Source organism: Rhinolophus sinicus, linkage group LG05, assembly GCF_036562045.2.
Source record: "Rhinolophus sinicus isolate RSC01 linkage group LG05, ASM3656204v1, whole genome shotgun sequence".
NCBI lineage: Eukaryota > Metazoa > Chordata > Mammalia > Chiroptera > Rhinolophidae > Rhinolophus > Rhinolophus sinicus.
The window spans coordinates 170772494-170797450 of NC_133755.1; the positions used below are offsets into that span (position 1 = coordinate 170772494).

The window sequence follows — 24957 nt, forward strand, 5'->3', positions numbered from 1 at the left end:
GAGCATTTCAAATGTACTCTTATGCTGTATTGATAAAAATACCATACTGGGGTTTGTGCGGGTCAGCGTCCATTTAGCGTATTGTACTCGGTGTTCAGAGTCACCTTCTATCACGAGATATTGCTACATTAAAGTCAGAAGTGTAGATTTTCTTAAAAGAGACTCATAAACATTTTCAAGTCCTTGAGAGACAGTTGTCGCAGTGGCGTCCACAAAATGCCAAACCCTGGTCAACAGAGAGCATGTGGGGTTTGGAGTTAGGGGCCTTTTGAAAAGGATCATCTTTAGAGTGCCAGCCCCATTTCCTGGGACAAGTTTTGCAAAGTAAGTTATAGATTGATAGCACAAAGGACAAGATTTTGTGTTGATAGCCATTGTTCCATTTTCAATTTCTGTTATGAGGGCCTATTACCTTTCTAGAAGGCAGCCATAAAAAAACAAACAAACAAAAAAGCACCAAAGCTGTTCTCATAGGTTGGCAAGGCATGACTGTTAATTAATGAGGCTTTTTGCAGGCAAAAATAACTGGGGTACTGGCAGGAACTTAGTCTGAAAGGTTCCATGGAAGGTATAGGATGTGGTTTCTTTTAGTGGCAGCTGAGGTAGTTCAAAGGCAAGGTTTCCAGGCTACCAACTTTTCCATTGCCAGTAGGGAGACATCTGTTCTTCAAGCCCTCTGAAACTTTCTCTTAGGCATTGCTGATGGGGAGGGCTAAGCCATGGTCCTTTAACCCTTGTTCATCAGCTGCTCTGGAACACACATTCACTGGGTGTCACCTTCCTGCCTTACAGATGCCGCTGCCTCCCCACACTTTATCTTTTCCTTTCCAGTGAAGTTAGAGCAAGGAACCTTCCCATGGGACACTCAAATCACCATTATTGAAACAATGGGACATAATCTCAAGTATGTGTATTTAAAACAAAAACTAACAACTATATACACATATATCTAAGTTTAATGTGAATCTGTCAACCATATTGATCTTTTTGCTTACAAGGGTAAGTATGACAGCTGACCAAATACCTGTGGTATTGGTATTTAGAAACTTCCAATTCTGTGCAATCTTTGGATTTTGGAACAGACTTGTGTTTTTAATTTGCAGGATATTTGATCAACATTTTATTTATTTATGCCCTGACTTGGCTTTTCAAGCGCACTTTAGACTTATCATCTTATTTGTTCAGTCTTCCCCTCCAAATTTTGTGAAAAAGGAGCTTATTTCTATCATAAGAACTTGCCAAGCTATCTGGAGAGGCTTTTGTAATTAAAGAATGCATTTTTTTTTTTTTTCTTCAGGAATCAAACGCAACTTAAGTCTGATTTGTCATGACATTTTACTGTTGCTCAAGAAGCATTGTAGATCTTGTTTGTAATTAACAGGAGATGAGCACACTGGAGTTAGATATCTTGATTCCAGGAAGATATCTATGGGTAACTTTCCCTCTGAGCTATTTCCCAGTGTCAGTTGCTCGAAGAATATTAATTGTTCCAGGTTTTTAAAATGACAGCTTTCCTAAGATATAATTCACACCGTGTATACCTCACCATTTGAAGTGTACAATTCAGTGGTTTTTAGTACATTCAGAGTTGTGTAACCATCATGACAATCAATTTTAAAACAGTTTGACCCCTAAAAGCAACCTTATACCCATTAGCAATCACTCCCCATTTCCCCCCTCCCTCTGTTCCTGGTAACCACTAATACACTTTCTATCTCTAAAGATTTGTCAGTTCTGGACATGTCATATAAATGAAATCATATAGTATATAGCCTTTTGTGTCTGCCTTTTCTCAGACACAAATGTTTGTAAGGTTCATCCATGTTGTAGCGTAATATCATTACTTCATTTCTTTTTATTGCCAAATATTGTATTGTATTTCACACATTTTATTTATCCGTGCATCAGTTGATGGACATTTGGGTTGTTTCCACTTTTCGGCTATTACGAATAATCCTGCTATGAACATTAGTGCACAAGTTTTTGCAAGGACATATGTTTTCATTTCTCTTGGGTAGAATTGCTGGTTAATATGTTAACTCTATATCTAACCTTTTGAGGAACTAGCACACTGGTTTCCAAAGCAGCTGCACCATTTTACTTTCTCACCAGCAGTGTAACAGGGTCCCAGCTTCTCCACATCCTCCCTAACACTTGTTATTTGCCTTTTTGATGATGATAGTGGGTATGAAGTGGTCCCCCATTGTGGTTTTGATTTGCATTTCCCTGAGGGCTAATGATGTTGATCCCATTTGTTTGTAGTGAAGTAAATTTCTGGTGTTCTTATATACACAAGTAAAGCTAAAAATTAAAGATGCCTTCTGAAATGAATGTGCGTACGGCAAACACCACGATGAGTCTGAGTGAACATTATGCATTGTGCACCCTTGGCTATTAAAGCATGTGCTTTTCTGCCTTCTGATAAATGGTTCTTATAGTCCTAACTTAATAGATAAGAAATACTGTTTCTACACGGGGGAGCTGCTCAACTAATGTTTCCATGGTGGGGAAAGGTGATTGTGCTGAGAGTTTCTGTTGATTAAATGTTTCTCACTAAATACACAGAAGCTGTTTCTTCTGTAAGATTGACCAAGTCATCAACATTTTGCCAGATTTGCTTTCCTTCTCTTATTTGTAACCTTTTTTGTTGTTGTTGTTATAACTTTTGGATATCAAAATTCTTCACTCCTGAAGAGTTTAGCATTGTGTCCTAAGACTAAATTCCTGCATTCTTCTGCTTAACTGCAGTAGCATTATCATACTTGAGAAATTTAATATTAACTTAATGGTACCATCTAATATACAGTCCATAGTCAGAGTTCCCCTGTTATTCCTTAAATGCATTTTATACTTGCATTAAAAAAAAAATTGGATCCAGGATCTAATCAAGGTTTCCAAATTGTGTTCAGTTATGTTCCTTTTTAAAGTCTCTTAAACTAGAATACGGCTCCTGCCTTCTTGTTTTTCGTGGGATTTACTTTTATGAAGAGCCCAGGCCAGATTCTTACATAGTGGATTTGTCAGATTGGTTTTTCTGTGATTAGATTCAAACTGCACATTCTAAGTCAGAATACACCTACCTGATATTGAATACTTAACTGTTACCTCACACCAGGAGCCTGGTTGCCACATTGGTGATTTCATTAAGGGCTAGATCTCTTCATTAGAAAGGTATGCTTTTGTCCGTGGGGTGATGTGATAGTTGGATGCCCATTATTCTGTTGCCAAATAATGTTTTAGCATTCACTGATGGTCCTCGCCTGCATCACATTGGGGTTTGCGAAATGGTTCTCATCCATCATTCTTTCTGCATTTCTACATCTGGCATTCTTCTGTATAGAAGAGCTTTTTTCCTTTCTACCCTCTTCTCCCCCTTTGTTTTCCCCTTAAAGTGAAAAACAAAACAAAACTCCCAACAATATGGTTATGAGCATATTTCCAATTTTTATTTAAACTTACCACATGGAAAAAAACCTTGAGCAGGCCAATCCAAAGATAGGGACATTTAATAGAACAAGTGAAAGGCTAGGTAATGAATAGATAATTAATGTTAGACTTGTTAAAAGAATGGGACCAAGATGGTTACCCTCAGTTCCTGATGATCACCTAGGTGTGAGTGGTGATGGTGGAGGATGCAGGAGGGGTAGGGTGGTAGGAACGTAGTTTGCTAGAATAATTGATCTTAATGTCATGAAAATGTGTCAGAAATATTTTGTCATAAATGTTCTTTTTTTCCCCTGAAAGAAGTTGTGAGTTATATAATAAAACAAAACAAAACAAAAGTTCTGTCCCAGACCAGGTAGGTGTCTTTAAGCATTATAAATATGGAAATTAGAAATTGTAGAAAGATTGAAAAATAACAGAGCAAAAAAAAAAGTAGAAGTTCCAACTTTACCCAACCATTAACTCTTTTGTATATTCTTAGAAAAAAATGTGTGTGACTTGATGCCACTTCACAATTTTATAGATGGTTTCTAATTTCAAAAGCATTAAAACAAACAAAAAACCCAGCAAACTCAGGTTCATTGAAACATTGATATGAAAATGGAGGGTAAGAATTCTAAGCCAGTTCTCACAAACCTGTTTGACCCAAGTGTGGTGAAGCCACGATACACGATATTATTATATTACATGACTGCTATTTTTGAGCCCTATTTAACCCTGTAAGAATGAATGTGCATTTTTGAAAAACAGATTTTTGAAAAACGTATTTACCCTGTAAGGAGGTGAAAAACAAAACATCTTGACTGAGACCTTCCCTGAGAAACTCTGTTATAGGAGGCACCACGTTTTTCAACTTCATATGTTTTTGTAGAGACATTTGAATGAATCATTAAGTTTGTTTTGATCAGAATGCTTTACACATTTTATATTGGCTTAGTAATTTGAATGTTAAAAATAAATCTCGTGCTACGACACTATCACTGGAAGGAGTAAGAGATAATAGAATTACTTTCCTGCCATCTGTTTCACAAGGACCACCTGCATTTCATCTCTACTGTGCGTTTCTATTTTTCACTCCAGTGTGGGATTGCAGAAAGGCTGTTTTTATTCTCATTTTTTGTTGAATGACTATATGCAGATTAAACCAACAGAACACCACATTGATTTGGAAACTGTTCTAATTATCTAAACATCTAGATGAAAAAAACATGGTTTTGTTTTATTGTTTAGCATTCATCTTTGCAGGAAGAAAATAGCTAGCAAATAATAAAAGTTAGATTGAACATAATCATTAATTTATGACACCACTGACCACTTGTCTTGGTCTAACAATTGTTGGTTAACAAATTGGTCAGACTGAAAATTTGTGTATAAACATAATGGTGATTGAGCTTAAAGATTATGTTGAGCCTCAAGAGACCTTGAAATACAATTATGAGTTAGCACAATAAATCTTGTATTTTTTTTATCCTTCCATGTTCCTGGACAGTTTTTAAAAATCTTGAACAAAATTTAAATGTAGCAAAGCTAAAACTCTGAAAGTTCATGTGAAGAGCCTGGTGTTCTGGTGGTTAGAGTCTTTGTTGCAAATGCTTGTTAGTAGAGCCAGAAAGGAGTTGAAAATGGAGATTTCTTCCTCCAAGTGCTTGCTTCATGTTAAAAAGTGATGAAGACATTTTCATAGGTACCAACACGTTTGATTGCATGTTTCTGTTTTTGCTTAGGGCTTTAGTGGAATGGAGAAAGGATGGCTAACGAAACTGAGTTAGCTTTGTCAGCGTTCTGGGCAGTTGAAGGGCGGCGGTTCGCTTCCAGCTCAACGTGTCACTGCAGCGCATCTGTCTCCCTTTGGACAGAGTGTCTCCGAGCCTCACACAAAGGGAAGCCAGCAGGGCTGGGAGTGGCTCCTGGAGCACAATGCACCAGGAGATCCAAGATTTGGAGGAACTTGTTTATTTTTCATTTATTTGACCTCCCCTCCCCCCCAGGAGGTCATGATTGTGCTTTATCATAATCGTATGCCTTTATGAAAGCTAAATAGCCCATTGATGTCAGTCTCCCTTTTATTGATTTATCTGTTTAATAAGACTGGTACCAGGGACCTGTCCTTTAAAAGATTATCCTTTATAGGATGATATGGAAGGAGTGAATTTTTCTTGGCAGTTTTGGAGGTGGAATTCTTCGTGTGTGTGTTTCCATAGGCACATACTCAATTTCAGCAATTTAAAGCAAATCTTGCTCGTGGTCATTTAGTATATGTGCTGCCGAAGCGAGCACACTCGTGGTCATTTTAGTTAACAAGAAAACAAAGCAATCTAAAAACAAATATAGCAAGTTATAAAATCTTGAAGGTACGAAGACAATGAATCCATCCTTTCCTACTGGTAATTACCTCTGCAGTTGTTTAAAGGTGGGTTCCACACGCGGGGGCTGCAGCTTTCCATCGGAGCAGATGGACATGCTGAGCACATGTCTGAGCATGGTATTACAGTAATCGATGGGGCTGCAAGAAATGTTTGTCAGTTATAGATGTTACATGGACTGGAATGCTTTCCTAAGCGATATGCATGTTCCTAATTTAAAAGGAAGCCTGGATTTTATCTTTCGGGAGTTTTAACAATAATCACACCCAGACAGATAAAACTCACTTTTTGGATCTACTCCTTTAAAAGGAGTTTTTAAGATGTAAAATATATGGAAAGAGGACTCAAAGGTATATTGTTTCTAAACATCTAGATGTTTACCACAGGAGAACTTTGTAGAAGTGAAATAATTTGAAACAATACCTGTTAAATTGCTTTAACTCAAAATTTGATGCTTGACACACAATAGATACTCAATAGATATTTATTGAATGAGTTAATTTGTAGGTCTTAAAAGTAACTAGTTTCCTTAACAAAACAAGGCTTAAACCCACAAGTAGACTATTGCCTCCTACTTAACCATTTTCTTTTGGTGACTATATTTAAACAGGGCTATAAATCCAACTTCCTATTTAGCTTTGTTCTTTTTGAAACTAACATAAAAGGCATTTAAAATTGCTAATAACAATATACATAGGAAGAGTAGGAACAGACTTTAGAATTAATGTGTGAGTTTTGTAAGAATTTGTTCTTGAACTGTGTTGGTTCACCTGGCACTGGTGTTTTTCATAATACTAAATAAAGCATTAATCACTGGAGCGTACGAGGCATGTTAAGCCTTCCCTTTCAGATCCTTAGAGAATAGCTAATAGGGGTGTGCGTGTGTTTATTTTTTTCTTATCAGGGAGAAACATTTCTATTACTATTGTGGAGGGGGAGATAGAATTTGCCCATCTTCTCTTTCATATTTTTGTTAAAATCTACAATGATGAAAATATTTCAAGATAGTATTTGAAAAGTTCACGAGTTAATTTCATGTTAATTTCTAGGTAGAAGATAATCTTTGGGTCTACACCACACGAATGCGGATAAATGCACAATGAAGGAGAAATCAAGTGTAGTTTATTGTCATCAAAGAATCATAAATCTGGTTGGACTCAGGGTCTTGGAAAAGTCCGTTCTTTGAACAGAGTTGTGTTAGAGAGCCCTTTCTCTCTGCAATGGTTTTTCTGGTGTTGCAGTTGTGAAAAGACAGTATCTAGTCCATGACTTTGCTTAGACCAGTGAGTTTCGAAGTGTTCTTCATCAAAACATTCTCCTTTTCTAAAATCCCTTGAATAAAACTTTAAACAGACATGTATAGCAGGTTTGAAATTAAGAACAGCAAACCTTGAGTATCAGTAGTACCTATATTACTCCAGTGGCGTAGAGTGTTCTCACCCAGAGCTTATTCTCACTCTTGGGGAAACAGTCATTATTGTTCTACTGTATTAAAAGATTGTGTTCCCAGGTATTATCTTACTAAAACGTCATCTTAAAAAAAAAAATAGAGGAGACAGGAGCCTGGTGGCCGGTGGTTTCTATTCCTAACAAGCTCTGTGGCCTTGGGCAAGTAATGTTCTTTCAGGGCTTGGTTCTCAGCAGCATAATGGAAGGACTGTGGGAGGTGATTTTAAGGAGCAATACTTCAAGCTCTAAAGTTTTGTAATTTTTACCATATGTCTCTTTCTTTTAAAAAATATGATAATATTGCATATTTATATAGTAATACAATTCCCCCATTTTGGCATGGATTTTTAATTTACCGTGTTTCCCCCAATATAAGACCGGGTCTTATATCAATTTTTGCTCCAAAAGACACAGTAGGGCTTATGTTCAGGGGATATCATCCTGAAAAATCATGCTAGGGCTTATTTTCGGGTTCAGTCTTATTTTGGGGGAAACATGGTATGTTTATTTAATTCAATATATTAAATTCATAATTTATGAATTCGTAAGTATATAAATTTTATTGAGTTGCAAGTAAGGTGAAACACTCCCATTTTGTTTCCACTTACAGAATAGCCACCCCTTTATATTTCCATGTCATTTAAAAAATATATTACAGTTAACTAAGCATTCTTTTTATTTGCCAGTGAACACACTGATGGCTTATTTCCATTCTGCTCCACGTGGCTTTGTTTCTGTGCCCTTCTCTTATTATTTCCTTGGGGTAAATTTCCAGGCTTCATGACAAAGTAGAAAAGGCAATTGTTGTGTAGTTAAGATGTGTATTTGAATCCCCAGTCTGTCACTTACCTAAGATAAGTAGCTTAACTTGTGAACTTCCTTCTACAAATTGGATAGAAGCTTGTTAAAGGGTAGCTTTTACAAGTTATGCTAATTTTGATGCACGGGGAATAAATAAGTATTCAGATTTTACTGCCTCATCACTGATATACATTGAGTTTACTTTGACTGGTGAAGGATGGTATCTTAAGTTTGCCTTGGTTTTTGCATTCTTTTACTTAATATATGTCCATGTGTTGATTCACTGATTTAATTTCACTTTATGAACAGTATTTATTGCCCACTTTATCTACTGGGGTCTTATATGATTCAAAAGTCATGGTTTATGTTTTCACATCTGCAGGCATTCTCTCATCTAACAGTTTTTTCCTTTTCTTTTTTTTAGTGAGTTGAGTTGCTGAAAGTGTCTTCCCTTAGAAGTTTCTTACACATAAGGATTGGGTTTCCAGGCAAAGCCCCAGTTCTGACTTAACCCCTTGTATCCTGATGATACCACACAATGCTGAGTCTTGGGTTTTGGTGGGTAAAACATTCTATGTGAAAACGTGAGGTGGGGGACCTAATATCCCGTGGCTTCTTTCTTTTCTCCACACGTTTATTTCTTCAATAAACTCTTATGTAGTGCTCACTGGGTTCCAGGGGTTGTTTCAGGCACTTTATAAATATTAGCTTCTCTCAACAACCTAATGATGTGTAGGTACTTTTAAGCCCATTTGACAGATGAGGACATTGAGGCAAAGCCTGACTGGTGAAGCAGCTTGCCTAAGGTCACAAAAGTCCAGTAAGTGGAGCCTGGGTTGGAACACTGGAGGTCTGGCTCCCTTCTGGGCTTCCTCTAACGGAGCATGCTACATTTTCCCCTTTAGGCCTTGGACTGGTCGTTACCCAGATCTGGCTCATGTACTCTCACCACGAACATTCATAGGGCCCAGGGCAAGAATACAAGTAAAGGCCCATATATGAAGCCAATAAACTGTTAAATGAAATGTTGGTTCTTCTTATCTAGACAATTAAACCTTCATAATGACCTCAAAGACCAGGACTGAGTTTAGAATTCTGAGACCCTAGACCGGGGCCAAACTTTTTTCAACGTTTTTCACCAAGGGCCATATGCAGTAAAATACATAAACAGCCGGGCCACTCACTTGAGGTGAAGTACGTATCGCCTTACCTGGTTTATTTAAGTAAACTAAATATATTTTTGGAACTTGCTGCGGGCCAATTAAAAGTGAATTGCGGGCCACAGTTGGCCCATGGGCCGCAGTTTGGACACCCCTGCTCTAGACCCTCTGAGCCAGAATGTGGTGATTCAAGGGACTCCAGCCTCTTAGTCTGTCGTCTTCCCAGGCCTGGTTGCCCCTACACCTTGAGGGGCCTTCAGCACGTGCGTGTGATCACCCAGCCCACTGTTGGAGCTCTGTCCCTCCCCCATCCTCCACCATAGCAATGCCTCGGGTGCCCTGGGAACTCCATGGTCTTGTGTCCCAGGGCAGGTGGGATGTTAATTTCAGGTAGGTTTGTCCTGTTGGTTCCTGTAGGGCAGGGAAGGCCCAGAAGAGGGCCAGATTGGGGTTGTGTAAAATGAGGGGCCCTTTGGCTGGTGTTATCACTCGTGGTGATTCTTTGAAGCAGTTGCTTTCCCCCCGATGCCTCTTCTCTGTTTACTTGATTTAGCATTAATCCTGGGCTAAACAGGGAGAAATCTTCAATGTTCTTCACCAGTCATCTCTGAATTTTCACCCAACATGAATCCAGGCTATGCTGTGGAAAGCTAGCAAGGGCCAAGCCAAGATAAAAACTCTAAACTCCGTGAGGGTGGGGACAGCATCTCTTACATACACAGCACCGTACAGATAATATGCATTAAGTAAATAATTACTGAATTCAAGTTTAACTATCCTGAACCTTAAGAGTAATCAGAAACCAATAGCATGCACTGGAGGTAGATGGCAGGGAATGGATCAGGAGACCGAGGAACCATGCACTTACATCTGGGGCTCTTGTCAGGACAAGGCATTCTGGAGAGAGAGAGAGAGAGAGAGAGAGAGAGAGAGAGAGAGAGAGAGAGCAGTATAAAGACAGAAAGCCCAGGGTTAAAAGCAGTGAACAGGGATGAGTTCTTTCTAAGTTCAGAAACTGTCACTGACATAACCAAGCTTCAAAGCTGTGTTTTTTGCATTGGCTCAGCTCCAAAATATTTTCAGGTTGATCCCTCCTACCCAGGGCCTCCTCCCTGGTTCCAGCTCCACTGGATGCAGTAGCAGCCTTCCTGCCTCCATTCTTGGCCTCCTTCATTCCATTATCTGTTTTCAGCCGGATTGATGGTTTGGGGGATTTTCAGGTTTGTGTGCTTGTTTATGGTCAACTTACATCCAGTAAAGCATATAAATGTTAAGTGTATAGCTTTTGATGGATTCTTACAAAATGAATCTGTGTGTAAAGAGCTCCCCGGTCAGTTTCTAGAATAATACCAGTATTCTAGGAGCCTCTCATGTGACCACTTCCTGTTTTTACTCCCTGCTATGGACAAATCATGTTCGCACCCCACCCCCAAATCCACATGTTGAAGCCCTAACCCTCAGTGTGACTGTATTTGGAGATAGGGCCTATAAGTAGGTAATTAGGTTAAATGAGGTCATGGAGTGGGGACCTGATTGAAAGGATTTGTGTCCTTATAAGAAGAGACACCAGAGAGAGCTCTCACTTGTTCTGTTTTTCTCTGCCTCCCCCTTCGCCATGTGAGCACACAGTGAGAAGGTGGTGTCATGCGGGGCGGCCTGCGGGGTCTCAGCTCCTGCTCCCCACATAAGAACGCAGGACATGGCTAGGCCATAAAGGAACACCCACGGAGCCATAGGTAGGGGAGTCACACCACTGTATTCTCTCTGGCGGCTGGGCGAGACACATGCAGTAGTAGCCACATGATCCACAGTCCGCCATTCATTTCTCTGCCTGCCAACCAACCAACCAATCAAGGCAGCCCCACAGTTACATCAGTAGCCAATTGGCTAACCGGTCACAACACAGCTGATGGCCAACCAATCACAGCCGATGGTCACTTACTACCCGAGCCATCACCTCCCCATGCAAGGCCAAGAGCCTGGAAACTGTTCTCGGGGACTCTGTCCCCACAGGTGGCCATCTACAATCTAAGAAGCAGGCCCTCACGAGAAATCAAATTGGCTGGCACGTTGATCTTGGACTTCCCAGCTTCCAGAACTGAGAAATAAATTTCTGTTGTTTAAACCCCCCAGATTGTGGTATTTTGTTATAGCAGCTTGAGCTGACTAATACAGAGATAGAGACTTTGGAGAGTGCACTTAGAGGGTCAATAGAGTGAAATGCAAGATGCAGTATGAGTGTGTAGTGGTCTAGGTTGCAAGGTTCTGTGACTTTAAGAATATGGAAAGACCGTAATTTATGAAGCAGCAGAGTGGGGATGATTGGGATCAAGTAAGACTAATTTCAACAATAAAATCTTACATATTAAAGCAAAATGCTGCCTCCTAATCCCCAGAGGCAATAACTGGAAAACAGTTTTTAAGACATTTGCTGTCCTAATTGATATAAAAACTTTTCAATCTCAAAACTGCTTCCCCATTATTATGTGAATGGGTACGAAATAATATCTTTCTGTCTTGGCAGTGATTCACGTTACTGAGTTTGCCTCTGAACTAGTTTTTCATTGCCAGGAGGTGGTCTTACACATCACAGAGAACTGCATTTCGTTTTCTGTGTGTGTCCTTTTTAAACTACTGATTACCAGAGAGCTTACAATTCTCAATGGAGAGTTTATGGAAAAAATGAAAAGAGGACTTTTTTAGAAGCCTAATGTGCAAATTTCAGACAGATCACTATTAAAACAAAGTTCTTTTTTGCAGTTATTTATTTAGTTATAATCTACTCTTGTTTGGGGGGGAAATTTCATGCAAAAAGGGAGGGTAAATTATGTGAAGAAAACAGAAAAAATATTCCATATATTTCAGTTTACCATTTGACTGGGCTGTAAGGGGCAGGAGAAATTGTTTGCAGGCTCTATGTGATGAAGATAGGTTTTTCAGTCTCCGAATTTAAAGCAAATCATTTCCTGTAAGTTCGCATTTGTTCCCCAAAGAGCAAAGCCTTTGTGATCATTCACACCTATAATATGATCATCTAAAAAAAGATGAAGGCAACAACAATTTTGGGTCACTGATAGAACACTTGTGAAGGCAGAGCCCTTTTTCCTGGGGATGCAAACTGGTAGGAATAGCATTAAGTTGAAAGGATTTTATTCCTATTTCAAATAAAGTCAGCAGGGAAGGCTGGCACCTGTCGGCCCAAACTGTGTGTTCAAATATCCGAGTGGTTTCCCCCTGGCTTGCTCTCAGAGTGCAAGATCAATAGCCGACCACATTGCTTCCAAGGGAGCTACCCCTCTGAGTTAGACCAGGTGTTGGCTTGCATTCTTAAAAAACAAAAACAAAGAGGCTTTCCCTTTCTAGTAACTCAAATTGGGAGTATTGGAGATGATTTCCCTAGCAGTTAAAGTCTATACTTCTGGAAATTGTTTTATTTGCTTCCAAGTCTTATGCTGAGTGGTTTAAGGAATGAGCCGCCTCTGCCATGTAGACGCCCATTGTTATTTACTGAAGCGCTTGGGGACATAACAAGCCACTTCTACTCTTTGTCTGTCCAGGTGTCAAAGCAGAGTAACCCGGGTGTCAAAGCAGAGTAACCCGTTCCTCTTGACTGCGAGTCCCGAACACGATCTGATTCAAAGGTTAGAGCTCAGAGCTCAGGAGAGCTCAGGGCTTGCATTTTATAGAAGGAAAACGCCAAACAAGAAGCAGAACCATCGCTGGTGGCTTGATTCAGATTCCGCTGTTGTCGGGTGGCGAAGCCCACTGCAATGGTGGTAAATATATTGTTGGGCTAAAGGCACACGATTCAAACTGACTTTCCAAACAATAAGCACTGAAACAAAGTAAGTGCTAAAGTTGGCAGTTATAACTCAAGATCGCAGAGATCTCCTAAAATGTTTCATTCATTATTTTGGGGGGATTGGGATACATTTGATTGTCCCTCATTCCTCCCACCTCCAGGCCATCCCCTTTCAGAAGTAATAACTTCTGCATTGGGAGGACAGAGTTTCTCCCAAATTAATGCCTTCTAAATCAGGGCAGGTACCTTTGAGTGTGTTATATGGGGAAGAAGGCCCACTCTGTGTTCTACTGTATTACTGATGTAGCTGAAAATTAAGGTATTAATGGTATTACTAATGGCAGTTCTAAAAGCTATTTTGACAGGGATAACTTATGATTTATAAATTAGGTTAATGGATTCCTTTTTTAATGGAAACTGCACTTGTATAAGATCACTTATATTCCAGTGATAATTAAGTACCTGCTGAAAGTGCTTTCCTCTCTTAGGCTTATATTTTTCTGGAGGATCCTTTTTTTGTTTTGTTTTTACTAGACATTATAGCACTTTTTTTTTCTTTCTTTGAGTACAGATTAAGAGATTCAGGCTAATATTCTCCACCCCGAATGTTGAGAGAGATGGTTTTACAGCTTTGCATTCCTCCACAAATTCACCATGATGCTGGGCTAGACTGTGAATGTATTTGTCAGTTAGGCGATGCTTTTTAAAGTGTTCGCCTATATATTAGTGAATATTCTGACCACCATGTGTGTGTCAGAAGCAGAAGTGAGAAGGAATAGCTTTGGGAGCAAACACCAACCAACCAAACAAACACAAAGAGCCCCAAACACCTTATAGTTGATATGGTTTTCACAGAGGTTTGCCAATGAACAGGCTTTGTACAATGTCTGCTTCTTTAGAAAAACCCTCCTCTTGCCCTCAAGTAGGGTTACATCCTGATAAGAAAGTTGATGTATGTGTAGTGTTAACTTATTAAAGGACTTGTAAATGTATTAATTTTTTAAAAGCAGGAAAATACCAAAGAAGAGAAACCAGCTGCCATTTTTCTCTCTAGGTGTTCTCTCTCGCTGAGAGTGACTTCCTTAAATGCAGTCTAGGCCTGGCTAGATTTTCCTAGAGAAACGAAGCACAAGGGCTGTTAAATATAGATAGATACTGTAGCTGGGCAAATTTTGTAAGGGGAGGACGCTGGGGCTGCCCAGATGTCACTTCCCTCATAAGGTTTTACTAATTGTCTTGACTTAACCTCATTCAAAGCCAAGGCTGAGATGCTTCACTTGCAAAGATTTCTGTTGAGAAACCTGAATTGTGATTCTTTGCTTCTTAGGTAATATGATGACTAGCCTGTTTAGGGTTTGCGTCAGTTTGTTTTTGTTTTGCTTTAACATACTTTCATTGTCTAAAAGGCATGGCTTGGGAAGAGGCATCAGAACAAATTGGTTTGGAAACTTACTGCTGAGACCGAAGAAATGGATTGACCATCATGAACCTGTTAGAATAGTCGTTATTTTTTTTCTTATGAGAAAGTTATTTTAGCATCTATTAACATTTCTAGGAACTAGTATGATGGAGTTCCTTCTCCACTGAGTACAGGTAACCTCATAGGGGCCATTTGAGTGACAGGCACACTGGGCAGTGTGTGGGACGCCAAAGTGCTGAGCGCCTGCAAGGGCTGAGTGGGAGACGCCTCTGACAGTTCAGTTCACTGCCTTTTTATCTAATGTCACCTTCCTCTCCTCTGCCCCTCAGTGGTGACTTCCAACCTTCACCAGTTTCTTGTTTTCGCATCGCCCCTACCCTCAGCAAGTAACTGCCCTCCCCTTCCTTAGAAGTTACCCCTTGAGGTCCTCCCTATAATCATACCTGCATAGAAACTGCCTCCCCGTGCATGGAAACTCACCCCCTATAAACTCACCAGCATTCTAATTTGTTTTCCTTTGGAGAGATGGTTTCTAGTTGTTGTACTAGTGTCTAGTGTCTCCACTCACCAATTCTCAGGTTCGTTTGGTTAGTATGAGGGACAATGGCTGCCCTGGAATCACCTGGGGAGCTTTAGAAAACTACTGATACCTGCGGCCCCTTCCCAGAGATCCTGATTTAGTTGGGTTGGGGTGTGGCCACAATGTCAACTCTGCAAAGCATTATCCTGTTTTTATAGGTGAAGAAATGGCTCAGAGCATTGAGAAATGGGCTCAGATGCCTCACCACTGAGCAGAGGGGTTCCCTCCCCATCTGTCCAATTGTCAAGCACGCTTTCTTTCCATTTATTGCACAATGCTGTGCTGGCTCCACAGAAGCACTGCAGTATTTTTGCCAGTGAAGAGAAGGGTCCTGCCGTGACCTGCCTTTCATGAATCAGTGGGCCTATACAGATTACCTGTTTCACTCGGACCAGATGTACTGGTAAGCGCTGGCTGTGCCCAGGATGCCACAGGACTGCACTCATGTCACTTCTTTGGCGTGCAGCAGGCCATTTGAATTCTGGGGAGTACAGCCCTAAGCATATACGTCAGAGAAACCCATTTCCATTTATCACTTTAATTCTGCTATTAACCACTCACAAACCCGAAATGGATTCTCCAAAATGGCATCTTCAAGTCCATTATCAGAGCTAAATGTTTAATAACTTTATTAAGTAATTTCTGCCAGGTTGATATAGGAAACTTTCTTTAGGTTCCCCCACACACACACACATAGAAGGAGGCATTTCTGAAAGTCCCTTGGGATGGCTTAATATAGCTCTTGCTGGCTCCCTCCCCTTCCTTCCTTGCCAAGGGCCTTCTATCTGAACAGCTTCCTTCCTTCCCAATGGAACCCCTGCTTAGCAGGCTTCAGAAAGGCTCAGATGTGAGGCGACACTTAATCAATTGAGAAGCAGTTTAGAATTCAGCCTAGGAAGCAATAGCTGCTCTTCAGCACACACAGCACGGCTCCTCCTTGTGGATTAGCAATTTGCGCCTTTTCTCTTCTGTATCTTAAGTTTTCAGTAATGGTGCTAAAAATATTTGGAGTAGAACATTATAGGATAGCAATTGTTGATTCTTGGTTAAATCACATTATCTTAGATGGGCCATCTTTGCAAATTATGTTAATTCTAGTGAAAATAAGACAAACAATGTTGCTTGTTCATTTTCTTTTTCACTCGAATGGAGCATAGTCTTAGAATGGAAGGAGTAACAGGGCGATCAGTAAGTTCTAACTGGATTTTTTAAAAAAAATCAGTAATCATTTTAAGCAGTGTGCTTCCAAGATAGTACAGCCACTAAATTTTCATGCTGATAATGTATGTGATTTAACTTTGACAGTGATCTCAATTATCCTAACTAAATAACATGTTGCCTGTGTTGGATGAAGTTTGGGATAAACTTCCATTCCCATCTCCCTATATTACAGTCATCAACATGGTGTAGAACCCAGAAGAGGTGGTGATACATGCTGCCTTGGGCTGCGTAAAAGAAAGAAACAAACCAACAAGCAAATGAACTGTCTTCTCAAGATGGGAGAAGAGCTTCTTATAAGAGACCCTCTTCTGCCTGCCCCTTTCCTATCTCTGCCTTCTGTAAACAGACGATGGGCCTCTATTATTGAACACTCTGTTAATACCAGAAGTGCATCTTGATTTGGATATGGGAGTTTATTTTGCCAAGTTTGAGCACTGTATGTTTCTCATTATTGACTCCCTCTGTGGTGAAGTTTCTCATGTCGTGTCTTGGGGACATATCTTTGATTAGGAGAAGTAATATTAGCATCTAAAATTTTTTGAACCTTAAAATCTAAATTTTACTTGATAACGCTGATTTCCTCCATTTGTTCCAATTATTTATCTGCCAGACTAAGAAAGTATTTAGCTTTCCTATGGCATGCAGTGATTTTGAGACATTTTATATTATCAGATTCCTAAGCAGGGATGTGATGTAATTACTTCTAATTATTGTAAAATTTTCTACCAAACGCAGACCCTTTGAGAGAAGCAGCCACTTAACGAGAGAGTAATGAGTGGTGTGTAGGTATTAAGTGGGAATTGGGATTTTGACCTGTGACATCTACCATGAATGGAACTAGTATGAACTCGCTGGTACAGGGACTCAAAAGGAACTAGGCCTGAAAATTGTGAGAAATGTCTCTGAACACCAAACTTGTGCTTTTAGGCTGCTAATTTTTATTGTTTCCTTCCCTGGGATATTTTGTTTATTTTGCATCTTGGGTCTGTGGAGGCCTTTGAAGTCAAGATAGCTGTTGATTTGCCCTGTACATGTATGTGCCACAACTCAGAAGGGGGAAAATAACTTGTTTTAGACATTCATTATATACGTCATAACACTAAAATGTATACGTTAAAGGTCTGTATCCTGAGGTGTCTAACTTTACAGGTCTTTAGACAAGATCTGTAGACAAGATGTAGGTCCTATCCCATGGGGTTCAGTGTCAAATAACTAACCAATAGATGTTAGGTGCTTACTTTTTTGTGAAATATGGAACTGTAGCATTGCTTTGAAGTTTAAGAAGAGGGTAAATATCATGAAAGTGGGACTTGTTCCCAGTCCTTACCACAAGAACCTTTTGAATTGTGGAGTTGCATAGTCTTTTCCCCTCAAGTGGACACCACAGTTCAACCGTGATTCATTGGAATAAGATCTATGTTAGATGGCTTATATCATTGATCCAACATATAACTAGGAATGCATTTTTTTTTTTTTTTTTTGGTTTAAGGCAAGTTAGGAAAAAAAGAATACAGTTCTTCAAATTCAGCCCTTGGAGTTCTTTTTTGATTCTATGAGGGTGAGTAGTGGTTCTTTACAAGGAATGTTAGGATCCACCACCACCAGCCCCCAGGAGAGGAGGCACATTTTGGGGTGGGAAGCAAGGATACCTCATGTTCTGCAATTCCTATACACAGCTTCCACATGGAGGAGGATGCTGGTGGTGTCAGAGGCTTGGCCTCGGATTCAAAGGTTTCTTCGGTTGTATTTATGAAGCATCTCTGTCTAAGTACGATACAGACCTAAATGTTGTGGGGGCTCCAAACATGACCAGGTAGACAATTCACATAATGGACTTTTGGTAGACCATCTTCACACAGTGAATTGTTGTAGTTTGCAGGTGGTGCTTTTTATTTCCCTCATTTCAAGCAGAGATCTTATAAATTCCCGTTGCCTGAAATCAGCACGGTTGCTCTCCCACCTCACCAGATTTAGAGTTCTTTGTTTTCTTTTGCATACTTTCCCAGAGAACCCAGGAGTTTTAATACTTTTAAAAACAACTATAACTTTTTAAAGTAGGAGGGTATTTGACTGAAATGTGTATGTTAAAACATATTGCATTTATCCTGGTGTCTTTAGTTATGGGGGTGTTAATAGCTATGGTTCTGTGGGTAAATTGTTTTAGAATATGCTGCAGTGATCTCCTGCTTAGAGGTTCAGAATGCACATTAAAAAGTCTCCGAAGTCTAAGTAAATCTGCTTATTTAACCTTTTCTACATCAGAATTTCCCAGGCTGATTTGAGCACAGAACACTTCTGAGATAATGCCTCGTATAATGGTATCGGTATACCTGGTTTATCACCAATATTCTTGGATACAAGTTTGAAAAAGCTGACTTTTCATATTTGTAGACAACATTTTTAATAAAATGAGTTCACCTGTAGTGGCCAAGTTCTTTGGGATTTAAGTAAACAATATGAGGTATTATTTTCTAAGACAGTTAACAATTTGAATATTAGCACTCAATTAAATTGAAAGTTAATTTTGCATGCTAAATGCCAACCAGTGGTTTTAGTGGATCTCTCTTATCTTCCATTCTTTCTCATGTCTGCAGGAGTGAGTTTGAGTTATTCCTCCTGAAACTACCTTAAGTCATTTTCAGGAATTTTACTGAATGTTGTGAAGCAGCAGGAAATCACGGATTTGTAGACAGTAGCCAGAGACTTTGTGGTATATAATATATACCCTCACCACGTGGCATGTGCTGTGCAGATACTATTACAGAAGCTTTCTTTAAATAGTGAGCATCACAATTTCAAAATAAGAGTAATCTTTGCATTCTGAACAGAAGAATTTTTTCCACTAGGACTTAATTACATTAATGGAGCATGACAAAAGTGTTCTAATCCAGTCAAGTATGAATTTGGTTAAATGTTGCTTTTTGGTGAGTATTTTTTACTTCTGGCAGTTGGTTGGAGGATGTTGTCTAGTTGAAGAGTACTGCAGACTCTGAAGTCAGATCTCAGTACTGAGTATCTGCAAGATAAAATGGTGGTACATGTAGGGGCCCGACAGTTGGACCGGGGAAAGGGAGCCACCCACATTGACTCTGGACAATGATGATGGGATGCTCGCCCCCTTTTCTGGGTCCTGCAAATTAATACAGTCATGTTCAAAGTAATGTCACCAATAAGTAAGGGGACATTTTTGTTTGCTGGTTTAATTTTGCTGAATGTCTGAGTAGAAAGAAGTAGCATGAAATTAAAAACAAATAGACGTTTTATTTAAAGATCAGAGACTTCAGGGCATGAGTATTTTAAGAGGTGGGACTGCTGCCACATTTACAGGAGGGTCCGTCACCTCTTTCAAGAGGAAAACTGGGTTCAGAAAGAGATCTCTAAAGGTCAGCTTCTCAGAGATAAGGACTTCTTAGATTTAGAGGTCACTAGAATCACTCCTGACCTGGGGTACATACTCTTCTCAATTTCATGTGGTTTGAAAGAGCTTTTTGGCTCAGTGTGTTGACAATACCTTGAAACTTGATAAGCAGTTCATATTCTCTCTCTTTGAAAAGCCTTGCAAGTTAAAAGGTCTCTCCATATTTTTTGTTTGTGGATTGCCTTAAATCCTTTTTAAGTTCACGGAATAAAAAAACATCTTCCTTCCTATATCAGGTTTGCTATAGCACTGTTTACTACCATGTTTCCCCAAAAATAAGACCTAACCGGAAAATAAGCCCTAGCATGATTTTTCATGATGACATCCCCTGAACATAAGCCCTAATGCGTCTTTTGGAGCAAAAATTAATATAAGACCCGGTCTTATTTTTGGGGAAACACGGCATATATCTTGGGCTAATTAGAAATTTGGTCACTATCAAGGGATGAAACATTTTAGTATTTAAAAGAAAACAATTTAAAATTCTGTTGACTGTATATCTCTAACAACGAAGGACTTTATAAAAACATAAACACATTATTGCAATCATACTTTACAGAAATAACAATGTTGTTTCAGAATCTGAAAGAAAACCTTTAAAAATTATTTTAACACTGACATTTCCATAGATTTTATTTTTGCGTTTCAGAGGTGGACTGTCCTTTGGTAGCGTGGTTTCATACTGAAGCACAGCATCTTAAGGCTAACTTGTTGGAAAGCATGGTTATGTAGGAGAGAAATGAAAGAATTCAGTCCAATTTGCTCACAAAAATTAGGGCTGTTGACAATTTAAAATTCTTATAAATATGGATTGCTGACGAAGTAATCAGTCTCCAAATTCAGCCTCCAAATTATTTTCCGCCTTTTTCTAAAAATTTAAAAATACATTGGAAAATCCTCTGTGTGCTTTGTGTTTAAATTTAAAAAAAGGGGGGGATGAAATATTTTTGCCATTGTCTGGGTATTTGCTGTTTGGACAGTTTGGTTCTAATGTGAACATACTGATCAGAGCTATGGCGACTGACTTACATAAAATAAGTCTTCAGCCATAAAGATGGCCAACGTTTTAAGTGATGTTGATAGATGGACTCACTAACAGGTACTATGCAGCTGTGTGTGTGTGTGTGTGTATGTGTGTGTATGTGTGTGTTGGAGGGTGTCACTTACAGTCCCATTTCTGCAGTAGTATAACTTACTCTTGCTACCTGACGGGTCAAACCAACCAGGAAGCCCAGGCGGAAAAGACTCCAGCCTTCCAGCTGTTGTTTCCTTTTCTTGTGACAAGTCTGTTCCAAGGCTACAGCTATTAGAATGTAGCCATGGCCTGCGTCTTGAGCTGCAACACTGCTTGAGTGTGTGTGATCAATGTAGTGAGGTGTGTCCCATGTACAGAGCTATGTCTAATTTTGTTGGAGTCCCTTGTGTCAAATCTAATGCTGCCTCCTTCAAAACTCCCCTCAACACAAACATGAGGCCAATTTATGAGAGGCCAGCTTAATGTAAAAGAAAGGACTGGAAAAATGCTGGAATGGAACACATGCCATGATCCAAGTCAAGTGGACGGAGACTCACGAAATGGCTGCTGAGTGCTTTGCAAGTTAGGGAGGGAACATTCATCTGAATGTCAAACAATCCATAAACAGAGATGGTATTGGTTCCAATTTATAATTGGGACTCAAACCCAGATATTGTACATGCTATCTTCTGTCTGCTGGTTCCCCATACCTGCTATGGGTTAAAAAAAAAAAAGAAAAAACTCAGGTGGCTTTCCTTCATTTAGACCTCTGTATAAACTACATGCCCCTTTTCTCCTATCCAACCGTTAGCACATGAAAAGAATTAGAAGTCTTCCAAACTGCTGTTTGTTGTGTGCAGAGGGTGAATAAAACAGGCTAGAACTCTTGCAGCTTTCATTCTAGAGGGGAAACAAACATAAGCCAAGTCATGGCCATTAGGTCAAATTGAGAGCAAATAGTACAACAAAAATAGCTAAAACTGATGTTAATAGTTGATATTGAAAACTTAATGTGTGTCGGGTGATATTTCAAATATTCTTTCAGGTAGATACAAATGAGTTCTTCCCCAGTTTACAGAGAAAGGGAGAGTATGAAAAGCTAAATAAGGTATCCAAGGGCCACAGATGAAGTAAGACCCTGCCTTCCCAGCCACTTTCTGTTTGCTGGCCTGGAGTTTTAGCCTGCAACAGTGATGGGCAATTATAACATACCAGATTTGAAATATTTAATCTTGCCCCAGAGTATCCAGCCCTCCACTCTGCTTCTGTGCCAGCTTCTGAGCCTGTCATCCAGGGTTGTATGAATATGCATTGGTTTGCATGAAAAAGCTCCTGAAATATGATTCACTGATTCACTTTTTCTATCTTAAAGCAATTCTGTTTTCCCAGAAAATTCATGGAGCTGGTAGAAATTAGAATTAAAATGCTTCACTCTAAAAGCAAAATTTTCTTGTTTCCTGTCCATACTGAAAATAAACAAGCTAAATTTGTGAAGGAAAAGCTCCCCCAACACCCAATTGTAAAAGTAATCATGTTAATTATATAAAGAACAACACAGAAAAGTAGAAAAATAAAGGATATCAAATATTCATATAGTTCCCGCCCCAATGATAATTTGGTATATTAACAATTTGGTAATGTTGTTGCTATTTTAAAGTATATTCTTGTATATATAACTGTTGAGTTTGCTTTTTAAATTTAATAGTACAATATAAAATACATCTCCACATCATTACATAGGCTTTGTAGGTACCATTTTTTTAGTATATGTGCTGCCAAAGCGAGCACATTTTTTAAAATGCCTACAAGATATGTTGTAACCACCACTCAAATTTTGGGTACTTACAATTGTTTTTTATTTTAAGTTAATTTTTTTGTTTATCTTTTGCTTTCTTTCCTCTGAGTTTTCTGGGGTTTTTTGTTCTGTTTTGTTTTGTTTGCAGTGACCTTCACTGTAGGAATTGGATCAATTTCATTTAATTAGTTAATGCATCTCCTCTTCAGTGCCTTGCTCTCTGTCCTAAAGTTTTATGCCTTGTTTAGGCTTTGATTTTACAAAGCTTTCTGCTTAGATGAGTTTGAAATAAAAATGGTTACTTTCTAAAGCAACTTTTTCAGTTACTTTTTCTACGCCTTTTGAAACCCACAAATCTATCAGTGCTCTGGAAATGACAGGGAAAACTTTTAGCATAAAACATAACCTAGGATGGTTGGTATTTTCATGATGACTTAGACTTACATTCTCACAGCTGGTGCCTTTTTTGTAAAATGGGTTGGCCATTTGTGTCCTACTTGGAGACTGCTGGTAAGTAAGCAGCTCAGTCGTGAGCGGAACACCAAGGCCGTGCATGTGCAGCTCGGATCACTTGGTTTGTGTTCCAGCGTCACCACTTCATGGCTGTCACTTTGGGTGCAGAACTTCTCTGTGCTCTGCTTCCTTGGCTGGAGTGGTGATAGTAGCTTCCTTAAGGAAGAGGATTAAATTAGCAAGTGTATATAAAACACATGATTGTGAAATGGGTACATAATGCATGTATCAGTATATCATGAGACTCTGCGGGATGATACTCTCTCCTCTGTCTTGGTCAATGTTTTTGATTATAGGATGTTAACGTATGGCTTGGCTGAGGACATTGATATGCTAATCACATTGGGAAATAATATGAACAAAAGAGTTGAAGCTCTATGAGGGCAGTTTGGCCCTTTGGCTCAGAAGATCTGAAAAGGTTTATGAACTTTGGAAAGCCAGGTTAATGGCATGCTTATAGCCTAAGAATGATTGTATTTTTCACCTTTATAATGAAATGATAAAGTGAATAAAAAGGACACAATGTCTCTTCCCCTACCCCTCTCCAAAGGATAAAACCAAACAACGAAGATTCCACAGAGGTAGCCACTGTTAAAGATTTGGGATATATGATTCCAGACTTTTATTAATGCTTCTGTGAGTACAAACACTGGAGTGAGCTCTCTGCTTCCACTTCCCTCCCTCCCCGTTAGTGAGTTATTTTGTTTTATTTTATACACAAAGGAATCAAACATTCTCAGCCATTTGCTTTTTTTCCACTTAAATTGGAGACATCTACCCACATCAGTGTGTTGAGATTTACCTCATTGCTTATGATGCTGTCTATTATATGGGTGTCTCGTAATTAATTTCACTTTTCCCCTCCACTGACAGACACTTAAGTGTTGTTATTCTTATAAGTTATTGTGTGCTTCACATTCTTGTGCTTAGACTCGCATACACATGTAAAGCCATATCTATTAAATGGATGGTGGAGCCAATGGGCATGCACGCTTAAAATTATTCCCCAAAAATAACTGTTCACTGATTTATACTCTACTGTCTATTTTCTTCTGTTTGACATTTTAAAACTTTTACTTTCAAAACATTGAAGAAAAAATTAGAATTAAAATGCTTCACTCTAAAAGCAAAATTTTCTTCATGTTTCCTGCTCATACTAAAAGTAAACAAACTAAAACAATAATTCGTGAAGGAAGAGCTCGCCCACTACCCAGTTGTAAAAGTAATGAGTTTTACAAGTAACTTGAAGAGGTTTTTTTTCCAAGTCTGGTCAATGGATAACCTTTTTTTATTCTAATCTGTGTGTGTGTGTGTGTGTGTGTGTGTGTGTGTGTGTGTGTGTGTGTGTGTGTGTGTGTGTGTCCTTGTTCCATTCACAAGGCTCTGGTTCCTTCCTGGTTACAGCCACTTACCAGTTCTGCTTCTTGGGTTCTGCGGCTGTAGTTGGGATGAATGGCGCTGCTCCAAGCCTCATCTGCCACATGGACTGTAGAACACTGGCCCATCCCCATCTGTGTTTGTCATCCAGTGAGAATGTATAACCAGGAGCATTGAGCATTACTTTTGTGGTGACAGTAGTTACTTTAGTAGGCTCACCTCCTTTTCTCCCAACATCCTGACAGCTGTGAAGAGCTCATCTGTTTTGTTGGTTCATTAGAGGGCCTTACTCCTGTGAAGAAGGAAAGGGAACCGAAACATCTGGTTATTTTTCTGCAATGCTTTGGCTACCATTTTGGATGTTCTCAGTGGTTCTTAACAGGAATGAGAAGAAAACACTGTGGCTGGGAGCATTTGAGATCTTTTCTTCAAAGCTTGTTTAGTTGTAATGTGGTAATACTTTATGGGAATAAACTCTGGCTGACCTACTCAAAGTATATAAGCTTGAAAACATTTTGGGTCTTGATTTTCTCAAAGGAGGTGTTTACCCTTTTGAAAGCACAAATCCACTGGGAAAATGGGGTTTCTGGTGCTTACTA

General features: G+C 39.3%; 1 protein-coding gene across 3 annotated transcripts in view; it reads left to right on the forward strand.

The window, feature by feature from the left end:
* The window catches only part of AKAP12 (A-kinase anchoring protein 12), an 82865-nt gene that overhangs the window by 18138 nt on the left and 39770 nt on the right, over nt 1–24957 (forward strand). The window contains exon 1 of one of the 3 annotated variants that reach the window (XM_019735442.2): nt 5792–5854. The exons of the other annotated variants lie outside the window; for them this stretch is intronic. Within the exon in view, the coding sequence (XP_019591001.2) occupies nt 5807–5854 (48 nt within the window). The 5' untranslated portion in view covers nt 5792–5806. Of the gene's footprint in view, nt 1–5791; nt 5855–24957 lie in introns of those variants that run through there. 3 annotated transcript variants of the gene reach the window in all.